The following is an 18,114-nucleotide window of genomic DNA, read 5'->3' on the forward strand; positions in this document are numbered from 1 at the left end:
TCACTTTCAGGCTACGAGCTCCCCCCTTTTTAAACCTTGTCCACACTGTGGACCAGTTAGTGCATATGTTTGCAACAATCAGAAGGAGACGAAACATGTAGTTATTATTGATGTAGGACGGATGGTATTGAAAATGGGCTATATCGGACCACTTTTACTTATACCCTCCATATAAACGGACCACCAGAGCCTCTGGGAGGAACAAAAGTTATCCGATTCGGTTGAAATTTGGTACGTGGTGTAAGTATAAGGTCTCTAACAAACATGCCCAAATTGGTCGATATCGGTCCATAATTATATATAGCCCTCATATAAACCGATCCCAAGATTTGACCTCAGGAGCCTCTTGAAAGAGTAAAATCATCCGATCCGGTTGAAATTTGGTACGTGGGTTAGTACATTGTCTCTAACAGCCATGCAAAAATTGGTCCACATCGGTCTTTAGTTAAATATAGCCAATGGCCAATCACACAACATTTGGTCCATATCGCCAAAAATAATCTACGAAATCTGTATTTCTATAGAAATTTTTTTAATTTTTTATTTCTTAGAAAATTTTATCAAACCAAAACTAACTTGTTGAATGCGCCATTTTTGGTGGGTTAGAAACTTGGATGCCTACATAAAACTACCGCCAACATCACACCAAAGGATAATTACAAACAATTAAATACACGTTCGCATGCTTTGGGCAGGTGAGAAATCATTTGTTGAGCCTCAAAAAATGGATAATATAGAAAAGAGGATTACATACACGCAGACTTTTCGTGTATTTGCATGCCATGACTATAACAAAGCCTATCACTAATCCAATAATTAAAAGCTTTTACAATCTTCTTTAACAAGTAAGACGAAAGTCATTTATTATTTATCGTTTTAATAAAAAAAAATAAACAAATACGAAATAGATATTGTTTTCGTTTAATATGATATAAATGAGAAAGAGAAATATGTGGTGGTGAATTAAAGCCCTTAGAACAATTGAAGAGCTTGATATAATATCGTATGGATTTATGGTTATTCTTTAATGAACTAAATGTAGCAACATTTTTATTTATTTTTTATAAATTACGTCAATGTACCAAGGCCAAAGGGCTAATTTGGAACAATATCAGTAATTATAAGTCCATATGATAGGAACAATTTAAATGTGTAAAGAGAGAGCAGCAAGTGCAAGAAAGAGATACATATAATAAAATTTGGTATTGTATATCTAATTAGAAACTGGCACTGGTTCAACAAGGGCTGTGGAGGCGGAGTCTGAAGATTTTGCTGGAGCCGGAGTATCAAAAATTTTGCTCGACTCCGACTCCGGCTAAACTAAATTTTTTACAACACTTCATATTTTTGTAAGTAAACACGTTTGTACGAAAATTAGTTTCCATTGCGTTATTCATTCGAGCAATGTACGGCACGACTGTAAATGAAAATCAACTTCCAATTACGGAGATCATTTTATGTTTCCTAGAATGTTAGCAGATGGGCCGAATCGATCCATATAAATTTATTTGAAATATTGACAGAAAATTTTTTCAAAGTTGTTATTATAGAAAATTTTGTCAAAATTTTATTACTATATAAATATTTGTTTCCTATAGAAAATTTAGTCAAAATTTTATTTCTATATAAAAATTTAGTCAACATTTTATTTCTGCAGAAAATTTTGTAAAAATTTTATTTCAATAGAAAATTTAGTCAATATTTTGTTTCTATATAATATTTTGCAAAATTTTATTTCTACAGAAAATTTTGCAAAATTTTATTTACTACACTTTTTCAAAATTTTATTTCTATTGTAATTTTGTCAAAATTTTATTTCTATAAAAAATTTGTATTCAAAATTTTATTGTGTAAAAATTTTATTTCTATAGAAAATTTTGTCAAATTTTTATTTCTATAAAAAATTTATTCAAAATTTTGATTATATAGAAAATTTTGCAAAATTTTACTTACTACACAAACATGTTTTTAAAATTTTATTTCTATAGAAAATTATGTCAAAATTCTTTTTCTATAAAAAAATTTATTCAAAATTTTGTGTCTTTAGATAATTTTGCAAAATTTTACTTCTATTGAAAATTTTTCCAAATTTTATTCTATAGGAAATTTTTGCAAAATATCACTTCTATGGAAAATTTTGCAAAATTTTGTTCAATACACAATTTTTTTTCAAATTTGTATTTCTATTGATATTTTTTTTTTCAAAATTTTATTTCTACAATTTTTTTTTTTCAAAATTGTATTTCTATAGCAATTTTTCACTTTTTACACATTTTATTTCTATAACAAATTTTCTCAATTTTTTTCTTACTGATGCTCACTGATACTCACTACCTAAGCCGAAAACTTGTAAAAATGACTCAAATTTTCCTATACCTCTAATACATATCTATCGACTGATGAATCATAAATGCGTTGTTCCGAAATTGCCATCAAAAATTGTAAATATATTTGTAAATATAGGACAGACATTGCCCTAAATTTGAAATATATAGTTCAATTGGCAACAAGTGTGAAATTAAGACCATTTTTCTACACATAAATAAATACGATACTTTATATCGATCCATTTATGATACCCCCACAATAGAACTACAAATTAAAATGATATTTAGTTATATTGCCCGGAGTCGGAGTCGAGCTGATGAAAAATGCTGGAGTCGGAGTCGAGCAAAATTGACTCGACTCCACAGCCCTGGGTTCAACAGACTCTTCTGTTACAATTATGTCATTGGGAGAAGGAACTTCCGCGGCATGCGCTAGTATTTCATTGACAGCCTCTTTTTATTCGTCTCAACGTCACCATTTGTATTGCTTATACTATTTTCTTGCACCTCGCTGGATTCTTGTACCTTGGCGACTACTTCCTCCGATATGGCTGGTTATGATTCCTTACTGATATTGGTCACTTGATTGCTATCATTCTTTTTAGATTTAGACTTTTCCTTTTGTTTCTTCTTGGACTTGCAATTGTTTGCCAGTGTCTGCCTTAGTTCTGCACAATTCTTGGACATAATTTCCATTTTATCCGTGTCCGCAACACTTGTAATCGGCTTTGTTTGTAGTGGCTCAGGCTCTGGGGGTAAGGCAGATATAGGTGGAATTTCAACATTATTTTACTTGATCACTTCATACAAATAACTGTGTTCATTTTGTAAAGCTCTCAATAGCTTTTGGAATTGTTCCACTTGTTTACAGAACTATTTAAATCCATCCATTTTCCAAATCCATTTCACTACCGACAAGTTGATTTAGGGCAAAAACAATTATGCAAATTACCACCACAAACTTTGGTTTATTAATTTTTTGTTTATGTATCTGTATTTAATATTATCAAAATTCACTTGTTGCTATATATTGGCGGTCATTCATTTTTTCATTTGTAAACAAAAAATTTCATTTTGACAGCTGGGGACCAAGTGTTGCCAATCAAAAATCGAAATTTGAGCTGAGATTATTTTTGCGTTTTATTTTAGCACTGGTTATCAGTGCAAAAATAAAACAGCCCTGATCCCTGCCAGCATTTCAAAGTTCAATTTCATCCTCATCGCTACCACAGACTCGTAAGTGACACTGCAACAATCGACAACTGTGATAGTATTTTGCCATCGCTATTCGCATGAAAGTATTTTGCCATCACTATTGTTACAAGAGCCATTTTATATTTTGTGAACCACCAAGCACAATCAGCTTCTTATAATTTATTTAAATAAAAACGATAATGAAGTGCTGAAAACATAGTTATTTCGCTTAAAATTGTGAAAGGTATATTGGTGAATAATTGTTGACTTCCAAATGGAATAAAGTGATAGTTTTTCAAATATTTTTCCAGACACGCTGCCTCCATTGGGAATAAAAGCACTGGCGGATAGACGCTACAACTTGTAACTTGCAACTTGTAACTCAACATCAATATTTTATTAATGCATAAAATATGTTAAATGTGATGTGATAGTCGTATAAATGTTATATTTATGAGAATTTATAAATGTTTAATAAAATTAATAAACATCTAAACAATCGTGTTTTACTTGACCACAATGATTCTTTTACAACTATCTTAAAATGCACTTTGTCTGATTGTTTGAAGGGGCTCTTATTGGCGTTCTTCTAAATGTATCCAGAAGGGCACCTAATAATTGCACTCATCCGATACTTTTTTGTAGTAACTTGGCGTGGTACAACTTCTCAATAGTGACGGCGCTTTTCCGAGGAGTTTTGGATATCGTATACGACTGTTTTCGACGTAGTGGGGAATCTCAGAAGCGCCCTCAAATTCAAAAAATGTTGGCAGGGATGTTGTATACCGCATTCAAAAAGACGACAGCCCAAGGTCAAAGATGAAAGTTGTACATCTGGAACGTTTGGCTACTTACGGAACGGATACTGTGCCTATTCGGGACGAACAGGGGCCAAATCACCGCAGTCGAAATCGAGTACTTCGTCGTCGTAATGTAGTTTACACGGATCACCGCAGTCGTTATCGAATGGTTTATACTCGAAGTTGAACACGATAGGTAGCATGCTATCGAAAACGAAGTATGTAGTGATTTTTGAGCAGAAAAAAGGTAAACAAAAAGAAACAAGTAGTTGGTGAAAATGGAAGTATTATTAATATATTTTGGCAAAATACATTTAAGAAAATATAATATTACTTGCATTTAGGGAAACGGAACAAAGAAAGTAATGCTCAGTAGCCGCTTCAAAAAAACTCATTTTTTTCAAGAAGATATTTAAAAACTTCTTTTGACAGACAAAAGCGTCTTTTAAATCTATGGATGTTAAAAACACAAATAGTTAAAAGCACTCACTTCAAAATAGAATCACTTACAGGCAATGCACTTCAGGCAATGCTAAACGACTGATTTTGTCTCGAATATTTTTCCTTATTAATGCCACTTTGTACTCGACCTCTGAATCCGAAGACGAGGAAAACAAAAACACATGGATTCATAATAATTTTTACACATATACATATTTTGATCACAAAAATTTATTTTGAAATCATCTTTTGTTTCCAATTTCTTATTACCATATGTTTACAGCAATGTAAAAAAAAGTAGTAGACAAAATAATTTACGATCGAATGCGGTGATCCAAAATTTTACAGCGATCGAAATGTTTCTCGATACGAAACAGAGCTCGTTGACGAATGCGGCGATTTGGCCCCAGGCTTAAGCGGGAGGCAGTAGTACGAATTTGATATTTCTAGATTTAAGTTTATTCAAATTAGTTTCCGTTAATTTAAAATTTCAAATTGTAACGGTCAAATTGCGTCATCACTTGTCAAAATCATTTCTTTATTTTCTAGTACTTTCCTAAACATCTTTTGTGTTCTTAGTTTCCCAATCGTTCATTGTAAAGTAACCCCTTTTGTTTTGTTATCTTCATTGTTTATTGTTATAGTTGTATTAATATGACCATAATCATGTATCCCTGTGCGACATCGGCCAGATAGTAGAATGTTCTAGATGATTGTAGCCAAGACAATTAGCATAAGCCGATAAATATGTGTGATATCGCCCGTGCGACATCTACCAGATAGTAGTAGAACTAGAATGTTGTAGGCCCCTGGGGTAGGGTTTCCATATGGATAATTTTCAAAAGAGAACTTTCGCTTTAAAAAAAGAGAACATTTTAACTAAAAAAGAGTTTACATAATAAATTCAAAAATACGCTGTCAGAAATAAAACACACATGTTCCTATGATCTCACCCACAATTGACGACGACAACGTATTGGCGTATTTACGTCGTACGTTCAATTACATCTATTTCTAATTTTTACGCAGTACGTCGAAAAGTCGCAACCCAGTAAACAATTAGTGGCGAACAATTGTGGCGAATTCTTACTAAATAAATAAAATTCCATCAATCTAGGATTTTTTTTAAATAGAGTACATAAAGAGCACTTTTGGACATAAAAATACGGCACCAAATAAAGAGAGTGAACAAATAGACACGAACACAAAAAGAGAACATGTTCTCTTTAAAAGAGATGTAATGGACAGCCTACCATGGGGCCAAATCACCGCATTCGTCATCGAGTTCTGTTTCGTATAGAGATCGCATTAAATTTTTGGATCACCGCATTCGATCGTAATTTATTTTGTCTACTACTTTTTTTTACATTGCTGTAAACATATGGTAATAAGAAATTGAAAGAGAGTAGAATTTCAAAATAATTTTTGGTTATCAAATTATGGTTTTTCTGAGATATTTATATTGTTTTTGTGTGCTAAAATATATGTGTAAAAATATATTATGAATCCAACTGTTTTTTTGGTTTCCTCGTCTTCGGATTCAGAGAATGAGTACAAAGTGGCATTAATAAGGAAAAGTATTCGTGAAAAAAAGCAGTACTTTAGCATTGCCTGAAGTAGAGTAATGATTCTATTTTGAAGTGAGTACTTTTAATTAATTGTGTTTTTAAGCTTTTAAATATGTTCTTGAAAAATAAGTTTTTTTGAAGTGGCTACTGAGCATTCCTTTCTTTGATCCGTTTCCCTAAATGCAAGTAATATTCGGGTATGTTCTGGATTTCCCTTCAAAAAGATTTCACCTTCCACTTTGATTTCCTCCCAAAAATTTTTGGTTGTTCTTGGTTTCCCGTGAAACAAGATTTTTTGAAATCGCTTGCCGAAAAGTCATAGTCTGCAGATCATATGATTTGCAGAGAAAAATGTAAACATATAATCAAATATGTGGCAAAATCCTTTTATTTCTAAGTTTGTGGTAAAATGTTAAGGAAATACGAAGAAACTCATGTTCTGCAATCTAAAGAAAAACTACTGGATTGTAAAATACTTATAATTATTAAATTAATTATTAAATCGTTCTTACATTTTCGGCCAATTATGTTTTGTTTACTATTGTAAGAGTTCAGAGTCAAGCTCCAAATTTGAGGAACTAGGACTGCACGCAAAACATTTAACGCTTTTGGAAAAAAATATTGATATTCGCACTAAAATCTATTGCAAATGTAATTATGAATTTTCATCGTCCTTTAAATTCGAAAAATGCGTATTATTTTGTATTTTATGTTTCTATATATAAATAAAAACAAATAATTTAATGAAGCATAAATTTTTTCTCTCGATGCCGACAATTTCTAACGCAGTTTATTATAATTGACTGACTCTTGCGTGCGGCACTTTGCAGAAGTTATGTTGCCCCATCGTTTATAGCAAATCTGTGATCAAAAATATTGTTTTAATTTGTCTTATCTGGTTCAAAAATGTGTTTGTTTTCTTTTTAAAATTTAAGCATTATCATATTCATACATACTTCGTTGTAATCTAAAAAGCATTAACACACATATTTTCAATTAGAAAAGTTTCAATGCGTTTTCTCAAGGTTGCATGCAGAACAACCCCTACGGGAACAATTCCCCGCAAGTCTTTCATGCGGTTTTATTTCCCGATTATATTTTCTTAAATGTATTTTGCCAAAATAGAATAATAATTACATTTTCACCAACTTTTTTCTTTTTGTTTACCTTTTTTCTGCTCAAAAATCACTACATACTTCGTTTTCGATAGCATGCATGTTCAACTTCGAGTACAAACAATTCGCGTAAACTACATTACGATGACGAAGTACTCGATTTAGACTGCGGCGATTTGGCCCCAGACTACCGGCAATTTTCGATACCCACCCCACCAAAGTGCCGAGAAATGGCGAAGGTTCGCTAAAGCGAACATTTTTCGAAATAAATTAACGCGCACATTATTCGAGAAAAGTTCGATAATAGAAAAATTTCGAACGTTCGTTGTTTCGAAGTAATAACGAATATTTTTCGGCTTATTTGTTGGTGTTCCGCCATACAGAGATTAAAAAGTCATTGCAGTTTAAGAAATTGTTAAGTGCGGGTGAAGTGTCTTAGCGAATCTAAAAGAGGTAAGTAATTTATTTATATATATTTAAAAAAAACCAATTTTCTTTCTTGTTTAAGTTGCAGATGTATCCAGGAAAATGTTTCTCATTGTTTATAGTCCTTTTCAATGGCATAGCCACGACCGGTTTAATAAGAAATTCCGCGCAAAGGAGTCAAAGCAGTGCCTTAAATCACTTTAAATATATACTCCTAAATTTAAATATTTCTAGTATTTTGTTCGCAACCCTAATATCTACATTATTTTGTATTATAATTATCTATATTGTGTTGTAATAAAATAAAAACAAACTTGAACATTTTCTTTTACTACACAACTTATAATGGGAACAAAATGGGAATAAAACAGTATAGAAAACCTTCGAAAGCGAAATGATATCGAATACGAAAACGAATTCGAAATAGATTCGTTAACGATCAATTATAGATATCGCGAAACCTTCTCCAACGAATCACTAGCAAGCCTTCGAAAACGAAGAGTTTGCTGGCAGTAACAGCACGACAGATGAACGTTTTTCGAAATTTTTTCGAACCATTCTCGATATCGTTTTCGATAGTTTTCTTCGAGGAAAAACCGAGAATGTTTCTATATCGAATACGATAACGAACGTTGTGGTCAGGTGGGTATCGTTATACAGTCAGGGTTGCCATTTTGGTCCGATCGGACAAAAATTGGTCCAAATCGAAATCAATTCCTTTCGTTCGTTCGCATGGCTTACGTTACTGTCAAATGCTAGCATTACCAGATCTCAATTATTTAAATTTCCTGAAAAATATCCATACATTTTAAAAATTATTATTTTCCATAAAATTCAATCTGGCATCGCCGTTCTTTTGGCAAATTTTTCCCGCTAGCTCAATGATTTTTTTAACAAATTAGCCCGCGTAGAGAGATAAGGATTTGAATTTCCATATTTCTAAAATAATTACAGTTCAGTTCTCCTTTTAATGAGTGTTTCATTCGAAATGTATGTGTTTGTTCGTGTTAGACTTTCCCTTAAACGGTCTCTATGGCGGTTATAAAGAAAAAATAGATCGATATAATTAACTTTTATTACAAATTTACAATAAAAGCTTTAATCAATTATTAAGTTTTTCCATTTATAAATGCCTTTTTCCACAAAACGAAAGGTCTTTACCAAGTGAGTGGTTTTGACATTTCAGTTCGTCAAAATGCGAACGAATCTAGTTAGAGAAACCCAATTTTAGATCTTACGTTACGTCTTCGTTCGCATTGACTTTCGTTTCGAATTTCGTTTAGACACCCCTTAGAGAAACCAAAATCAGCTGTTTTTCGTTTTGTATGCGAACAAAGACTAGAATTCGCATAGCAGAAATAGGCTGTTAAATTTTAAATTTGGTTCGATGGTCCATTTTCGTCAAATCGTTAATTTGCCCAAATTTTTTTAATTTTCTGTAGAAATAAAATTTTGACAAAAATTTCTATAGAAATAAAATTTTGCCAGAAATAAAATTAAAAAAAAATGTATGGATACAAAATTATGCAAAAATTTTGTATAGGAAGAAAACTTTTTAAAAAAAATTATTTTGACAAAATTTCCTTAAGAAATAAAATGTTGACAAAATTTTCTATATATAGAAAAAATTATCACCAAAATTTTTTCAATTAAACATTTAACTGAATTTGGAAACGGATTCAATTAATATGTTAATTGATTCAATTAATTATTTAATCAAATCCGAATAAAAACCAATTAAAAAAATGATTGATAGTTGTTACGTTTCCAATTAAAATATTAATTGATTCAATCAATTTGTTAATCAATTCGGAAATAATTTTCAATTACAAACGTGATTGAAATTTTTTCCGTTTCCAATTACACATGTGATTGATCCAATCACCTTTGTGATTGAAACTGAATAATTTTGAGCAATGGAAAGAGCGAAAAGAGAACAAGAGTATAGGTATTTATTCAACAATGTATGATGGAGAGATCAGTCTGTGGAAGTAACTCGTAACGAACGGTTGGGTTTTTGTTTTTCGCGTAAATTGAAAAACATGATTGGCGACATTCTGTCTGCTGCATTCAAAATGTGTGCATAAATATTTTGAACGCAACAACAAATCATAGCAAAGGGTTGAAATAAATAAAGTGTGCAACAACAAATGGCCACGTGGTAAACGTTTGAAAAAATATATGACAGAACGCATTAGAAATTACCTGTGTTTGTGGTATTGTAAAAATGGAAAACAATCTACGTTTATTGAAGGTAAGACATTGTGAAATGTGAATACCGTTTTCTATTGAAGCTTGTTTACATTAAACAAAGTAAAATAATATATTTTTTATTCATTTATTTTAGTGAGCAATTTTATTTCGTGAAATTGGTCAATCAATCAACTGCATCATTTTATCAAATATATAAGAATATAAGAATATGTTTGCAATCAAAAGGTGGGTACCATATTGATCTTTTAAAATTATAATTATTTTCACTCCTAGTTTTCTTAAAACCAAGAGCGGTGTGGGTTTGTTGGTATGGGTCTTGAAGTTGCGAAGTAGCGTTGGCATTAGATTGAATTTTTGTTTTACCTGTCTTTTTCAGTTGGAACCCAAGTAGACAGCAGTATATCTGATATATAAACTAATGAGCTGAATTATGTAACGGTAAAAAAGTTCTTTCCTTTGAATTTAAAAATATGAAAAATATCCGAAAATAATAAAAATATGTATTTTCCATTTATATTTTTTCTATTTCCAGAATTTGCAAAGTATCATAAACATAATACCAAATATTTCATTGTTTTGCCATTATTTTTGTCTTTGATTGGTTCAAGTTTTAATAGACGATTTCAGTGTGTGGAAATTTTGGAAAGGAATTGTACTAAAATTAAATTACCGAGCTCCTTAATACACCCTTTTGATACTAGAAGACTACAACTGCAAAAGAAGATTATGAATCTGCAACCTGTAACTAAGAATTTAACTTGATATTCTATGCAGGTAAGTTTTAGGAAAATTAACTTTTAATTGAAAAAAATTAAATTCGAATTATTCTGTTTACTTTCAGAAAAACTAATTTAGCTTACAGGTTGCTGATTTATTGGAAATCTAGGCGCATTTACATATTAGATGGAACATGCTGACATGGTTATTATGATAAGGAAGATAATGATTTATATAGTCTATTTTTTCACCCTATAGTTGTTATTGATAGTAATTGTATTTGTAAGTTAGTTAGAACAAAACACAAATGACAAGAACCAAATTTATTTGTCTATTGCATAATTCAAAAAATAATAAAATATTAAATATGTTTTATAAGAAACACATATTTTCTTTTATTTCAAATAAAACTAAATACGATTTTGGGGGCGCAATATATAAATTTTTTGATTGAAATTTTAGCCAATTTCAATTAATTATTTAATTGAATGAATCAAATAGTTGATTAATTTTTGTCGCGAAATTAATTAAAATTTTAATTGATTCAATTAAAACTGTGATTGAATTTTATGTTAAAAATCAATCACGTTTTTAATTGATTCAATCACACAAATAATTGATTCCGTTACAAAAGTCAATTAAATTTTTAATTGAAAATCGTGTTGGTTTTCAATCAAAATGGGTGATTGATACTATCATTTTCGTGATTGAAGACATTTCAATTAAAAAAATGATTGAATCCGCGATTTTCGTGATTGAAATCAAAAAAAATTTTTTGTGTGTAGAAATAAAATTTTGACAAAATTTTCTGTAGAAATAAAATGTTGACAAAATTTCCTTAAAAATAAAATTTTGACAAAATTCCCTTAAGAAATTAAATTTTGACAAAATTTCCTTAAGAAATTAAATTTTGACAAAATTTTCTGTAGAAATAAAATTTTGACAAAATTTTCTATAGAAATTAAATTTTGACAAAATTTTCTATAGAAATAAAATTTTGACAAAATTTTCTATAGAAATAAAATTTTGACAAAATTTTCTATAGAAATAAAATTTTGACAAAATTTTCTATAGAAATAAAATTTTGACAAAATTTTCTATAGAAATAAAATTTTGACAAAATTTTCTATAGAAAAATATTCTATCGAAGTAAAATTTTGGAAAATTTTTAACTTTTAAATTATATTAATTTAATTATTAAGTTTTGTTTGATTTTTGGTCGACCTTTTTGTTAGAATTATAAATTAATGGTTCTTCAAGCTCGAGGTCTTTTTAAAATATTTTATTTATTATTCCCAATATTTCGCGATTACGATATTGAATCGCTTCCTCAGGGGTCTACAATAGATTTATAGAAATTACATTTCATAAATATCACAGTATTAAACATTTAATAATTTAAAATAAGTGTAAATCTTAATTACTTTTAGTTAATAATCTTAAATGGTATTATAGGATAATATAATTATACAAAAATCGGACAGACATATCTTAATCTCATTTTTCAAGTATCAGGCGAACAGAAAAATTAAAACAGTAACACAACCAATGACTTACATGTATAGTATCCACAACACAAAATACTTAAAGCTACTGTAGATTCACTACCCTCGTCAGCTGTCTGTATTGCACTGAGTTGTTTTTACTATTGCACGATGATCACTACCATGTATTTGTTGTTTCCTTTTCCGAAGCAAATGCCTGTAACAGTGAGCGATGTTTTCTGTATCAACTTTGAAGTTCATTCGTTTGCTTGCAGGTACATTGTTTATGTGAAGTGTTTCTAGTGTAAACCTTTTGCTGTAATTATTCTCTCTTTCTAATATTCTTACGTCGTCAAAGTTTGGGGTATGATTGTTTCTCGCACAGTGGTCTGCTAGTGCCGTTTTTGTGGTATTCGAGTTGGTGCGTAATTTAATATCCGATTTATGTCCTGAAATTCTTGTTTTTAATTTGTTTTTGGATGTTCCTACCTAAACTTTTTCACATTTTTCTTTATTATTTCCACCGCACGGTATTTCATAAATCGTATTATGTTTTTCCATAGTGGGGATCTTGGTTTTCATGTTGGAAAATAATTTTTTGAGAGTATTGTTTGACTTGTGTGCTAAAGTGTATTGTCCTTTATCAAAGATTTCAGAGTTTGTAATTCGTTCTGATAATTTGTTGACATATACTAGTGACTTGTATATTGTTTCCTCGTTTTTATTTTCGTTTTGTTTTTTCCCCTCCGGTTTAAATTGTGATATTAAGTCATTAATTAAATATTTTGGAAAATTATTGTTGTGTAGAATATCTCTAATAATGGATTTGTTTTTAGAATGATATTCTTTGTCACTTATGTTTAACACCCTGTTTATAAGATTTTTTGCTGTGTTAATCACTATCCTTTTTGGGTGTTGTGAAAAATAATTCATTATTCTCCCCGATGCTGTTGGTTTTTGGTACCAATCTAAACCAAGTTTATAATTTTCCTTCCTGATAACCAGCGTGTCTAAGTATGGAATTCTGCCGTTTTTCTCTATTTCTACCGTGAATTTTATGCTATTATGGAAGCCATTTAATGTTGTCAAGATCTCATGTATTGCACTTTCCCGAACCACAGCAAATATATCGTCCACATATTTCGTCAAGATTTTTGGTTTTGTTGTCAAGTTTTTCATGCAGTTGTCCAGTAAATGTTCCATAACTATATCAGCTACAATAGGTGAAGCAGATGATCCCATCGGCAGTCCTCTCTTTTGTTTATATGTTTTGTCTTCATACGTAAAGTATCTATTCTCCACTATGCAGAATTTTAAAATTTTCATAAATATATTCTTTGTAAGTCTAGTATGGCCCTCCAATTCTTGCCATCTACTTTCGATGATTTTTAAAGCTAAGTCAACCGGTACACTTGGGAATAGGGACACAACGTCAAAAGATACTAATTTTTCATCCTCCTTGATAGTCAGGTTCTTGATCTTATTTTTAAATTGCAGGGAGTCCTTTATATTGTACTTCGAGTCCTGTGTTAAAATTTTTAAAAGGTTTCCAATGTACTTGCAGAGATTGCTCGAAGGTGAATCTATAGATGAGCAAATTGGCCGTAATGGATAACCATCTTTATGTGTTTTTGGCAAGCCATAAATCCTTGGTGCTGTAGCTACGTCCATTTTTAGTCGCTTTTTCTCTGCAGGCGAAATCATGTTGTTTCTGTCCAGTTCCTCCACTAATTCGTTATTTTTTCTTTGCAACGATGTCGTTGGATCCTTGTTGATTCTTTGATACATCATCATGTCGCTTATAATATTCATCATTCTCTGTTGATATTCACTTTTTTCCATAGCAACTGTTGTATTGCCTTTGTCTGCATTTAAAATTAATATATTTTTATTTTTCTTTAGAAATTGTCGAGTTTGCTCCACTGTTCTTGTAACGAACTTCTCCCTACTGTTGTATTTCATTTTATTTAAATGAGTTTCTAAAGTTGTTGCGAACATTGTTCTCGCAAAGAAAAGGAAGAACAGGAAACTGCGAGAACAATGTTCGCAACAACTTTAGAAACTCATTTAAATAAAATGAAATACAACAGTAGGGAGAAGTTCGTTACAAGAACAGTGGAGCAAACTCGACAATTTCTAAAGAAAAATAAAAATATATTAATTTTAAATGCAGACAAAGGCAATACAACAGTTGCTATGGAAAAAAGTGAATATCAACAGAGAATGATGAATATTATAAGCGACATGATGATGTATCAAAGAATCAACAAGGATCCAACGACATCGTTGCAAAGAAAAAATAACGAATTAGTGGAGGAACTGGACAGAAACAACATGATTTCGCCTGCAGAGAAAAAGCGACTAAAAATGGACGTAGCTACAGCACCAAGGATTTATGGCTTGCCAAAAACACATAAAGATGGTTATCCATTACGGCCAATTTGCTCATCTATAGATTCACCTTCGAGCAATCTCTGCAAGTACATTGGAAACCTTTTAAAAATTTTAACACAGGACTCGAAGTACAATATAAAGGACTCCCTGCAATTTAAAAATAAGATCAAGAACCTGACTATCAAGGAGGATGAAAAATTAGTATCTTTTGACGTTGTGTCCCTATTCCCAAGTGTACCGGTTGACTTAGCTTTAAAAATCATCGAAAGTAGATGGCAAGAATTGGAGGGCCATACTAGACTTACAAAGAATATATTTATGAAAATTTTAAAATTCTGCATAGTGGAGAATAGATACTTTACGTATGAAGACAAAACATATAAACAAAAGAGAGGACTGCCGATGGGATCATCTGCTTCACCTATTGTAGCTGATATAGTTATGGAACATTTACTGGACAACTGCATGAAAAACTTGACAACAAAACCAAAAATCTTGACGAAATATGTGGACGATATATTTGCTGTGGTTCGGGAAGGTGCAATACATGAGATCTTGACAACATTAAATGGCTTCCATAATAGCATAAAATTCACGGTAGAAATAGAGAAAAACGGCAGAATTCCATACTTAGACACGCTGGTTATCAGGAAGGAAAATTATAAACTTGGTTTAGATTGGTACCAAAAACCAACAGCATCGGGGAGAATAATGAATTATTTTTCACAACACCCAAAAAGGATAGTGATTAACACAGCAAAAAATCTTATAAACAGGGTGTTAAACATAAGTGACAAAGAATATCATTCTAAAAACAAATCCATTATTAGAGATATTCTACACAACAATAATTTTCCAAAATATTTAATTAATGACTTAATATCACAATTTAAACCGGAGGGGAAAAAACAAAACGAAAATAAAAACGAGGAAACAATATACAAGTCACTAGTATATGTCAACAAATTATCAGAACGAATTACAAACTCTGAAATCTTTGATAAAGGACAATACACTTTAGCACACAAGTCAAACAATACTCTCAAAAAATTATTTTCCAACATGAAAACCAAGATCCCCACTATGGAAAAACATAATACGATTTATGAAATACCGTGCGGTGGAAATAATAAAGAAAAATGTGAAAAAGTTTAGGTAGGAACATCCAAAAACAAATTAAAAACAAGAATTTCAGGACATAAATCGGATATTAAATTACGCACCAACTCGAATACCACAAAAACGGCACTAGCAGACCACTGTGCGAGAAACAATCATACCCCAAACTTTGACGACGTAAGAATATTAGAAAGAGAGAATAATTACAGCAAAAGGTTTACACTAGAAACACTTCACATAAACAATGTACCTGCAAGCAAACGAATGAACTTCAAAGTTGATACAGAAAACATCGCTCACTGTTACAGGCATTTGCTTCGGAAAAGGAAACAACAAATACATGGTAGTGATCATCGTGCAATAGTAAAAACAACTCAGTGCAATACAGACAGCTGACGAGGGTAGTGAATCTACAGTAGCTTTAAGTATTTTGTGTTGTGGATACTATACATGTAAGTCATTGGTTGTGTTACTGTTTTAATTTTTCTGTTCGCCTGATACTTGAAAAATGAGATTAAGATATGTCTGTCCGATTTTTGTATAATTATATTATCCTATAATACCATTTAAGATTATTAACTAAAAGTAATTAAGATTTACACTTATTTTAAATTATTAAATGTTTAATACTGTGATATTTATGAAATGTAATTTCTATAAATCTATTGTAGACCCCTGAGGAAGCGATTCAATATCGTAATCGCGAAATATTGGGAATAATAAATAAAATATTTTAAAAAGACCTCGAGCTTGAAGAACCATTAATTTATATATTAATTTAATTTAACTTGGAAAAATAGTATGCTGGTTCGAATTTTGGTCCAATTTTGGAAAAATATTGGTCCAAAATAAAAATTCATTGTGGTAACGCTGTATACAGGGGGCTAATCACGGCATTCGATATCGAGAAATTTTTCGGATCACGGGAGTCGATATCGAGTTTTTTTGATCGACAATTTTTTCGATTGGTAAATTGCAATCGTAAAACATTTTTCACATGTTTTTTACATTGTTTTCGCCATATAGGAATAGTAAATATATTAGTTTTAGTTCGAATTGTTGCTAGTTTGTAGTAAATTTACATATAATGAACATATTTTTAATATTTAGGACCAATGCAATTCCAATAAAAGTTAAACAAAAATTGGTCATAGTAGTGTTCGCAGCGAGCATTCTAGCTTGGCAAAGAACCATATATAAAGCGCACATGCTAGATCGATATTCAAGAGATTGTGATCGACCAAATACCGTACCATTCCGTGACAACATAACGCTTCTGGACCACCTTGTAAGAATAGTGAATTATGAAGGCTCCCACTCGCAAAAAGTTTTAAGACGGCAGACAATTGTAAAGTGATAAAATTGACGTTGACATGCCACCAAAAATTATTTTCCATTTGAACGCCTCCTTCGTCAGCCGAAATCGTCCATTGAGCCTACAAAAGGTGACTTTCTAACAGTGCACACCATTTCAAACCCATGTACTTACACCAATAACAATGTGCACTTTTATTCCTTATTTGTCGCCGAATTATTTTATATTCATCTCATCCTCCAATTAGGAAGGAATTTGGAGGAATGTAAAAAGAGATATGGGTCCATAAGATATAATGCAATACAATTTACTTTTTACTTTGAAACCTCCAAAAACATGTTTTTTTCTACATTCTATTTTGTGACGCTAACTTAGTTTTGTCATTTCATTTTGCTCTGCTTCGTTTTTTGCTGTTGGCAACGCTTGAGAAATTGCATCAAATTTCGATCGAATGCCGTGATCCAAACTTTTAATCGTATCGACAATTTTTTCGATACGATTATGAATTCGATATCGAATGCCGTGATTAGCCCCCAGTTCTATAAAAGAGTTGACAGAGGGAGCTGTGAAGCAGTGCTGCCGCTACTACTTCAATCGAAGTATTTTGCTTCATTTTCACAAAATTTACTTCGTCACTCCTTCTTCCAAAAATCTGCTTCACTTTTTGTTCTGCTTCAATTTTTTAAATTTTTCCCCATATTACCTAATTATTTGTCCTATTCCTTTAATTACGATGAACATAGCGGATTTAATCATTGAATTATTAACCGATGTGGACCAATTTTTACATGGTCATTAGAGAACATATACCAACACCATGTACCAAATTTCAGCCGGATCGGATGAAATTTGGTTCTCTTAGAGGCTCCGCAGGCCAAATCGGGGGATCAGTTTATATGGGGCTATATATAATTATGGACCGATGTAAACCAATTTTTGCATGGTTGTTCGAGACCATAGACTAACACCATGTACCAAATTTCAGCCGGATCGGATGAAA

General features: G+C 31.3%; 2 protein-coding genes and 2 long non-coding RNA genes across 4 annotated transcripts in view; 1 reads left to right on the forward strand and 3 right to left on the reverse strand.

The window, feature by feature from the left end:
• The window catches only part of LOC142223108 (uncharacterized), a 28,503-nt gene extending 15,737 nt beyond the window's left edge, over positions 1–12,766 (reverse strand). Inside the window, exon 1 of the long non-coding RNA XR_012718570.1 lies at positions 12,360–12,766. This is a non-coding gene — a long non-coding RNA (uncharacterized LOC142223108). The remainder of the gene's footprint in view (positions 1–12,359) is intronic.
• Positions 12,767–13,178: 412 nt separating this feature from the next.
• On the reverse strand, positions 13,179–14,284 carry LOC142224710 (uncharacterized). Its single transcript, XM_075294498.1, has 2 exons — positions 13,334–14,284; positions 13,179–13,190 (listed from the first exon to the last, which is right to left on the reverse strand). Exons 1-2 carry the CDS (start codon positions 14,282–14,284, stop codon positions 13,179–13,181), a joined length of 963 nt encoding a protein of 320 aa, XP_075150613.1.
• A 42-nt stretch (positions 14,285–14,326) lies between these two features.
• On the forward strand, positions 14,327–15,432 carry LOC142224711 (uncharacterized). The gene is made up of 2 exons (XM_075294500.1): positions 14,327–15,277; positions 15,421–15,432. Exons 1-2 carry the CDS (start codon positions 14,327–14,329, stop codon positions 15,430–15,432), a joined length of 963 nt encoding a protein of 320 aa, XP_075150615.1.
• A 1,407-nt stretch (positions 15,433–16,839) lies between these two features.
• Positions 16,840–17,639, reverse strand: LOC142223109 (uncharacterized). The gene is made up of 2 exons (XR_012718571.1): positions 17,289–17,639; positions 16,840–17,235 (listed from the first exon to the last, which is right to left on the reverse strand). It is a non-coding gene; the product is annotated as an uncharacterized LOC142223109 (long non-coding RNA).
• Positions 17,640–18,114: the final 475 nt, after the last annotated feature.

The sequence above is a fragment of the Haematobia irritans genome, chromosome 2, assembly GCF_050003625.1.
Source record: "Haematobia irritans isolate KBUSLIRL chromosome 2, ASM5000362v1, whole genome shotgun sequence".
Classification (NCBI taxonomy): Eukaryota; Metazoa; Arthropoda; class Insecta; order Diptera; family Muscidae; genus Haematobia; species Haematobia irritans.

What these genes read in the sequence shown, in the direction of transcription:
- LOC142224710 (XM_075294498.1), bottom strand. Translation starts at nt 14,284, where the DNA reads ATGTTCGCAACAACTTTAGAAACTCATTTAAATAAAATGAAATACAAC.
- LOC142224711 (XM_075294500.1), top strand. Translation starts at nt 14,327, where the DNA reads ATGTTCGCAACAACTTTAGAAACTCATTTAAATAAAATGAAATACAAC.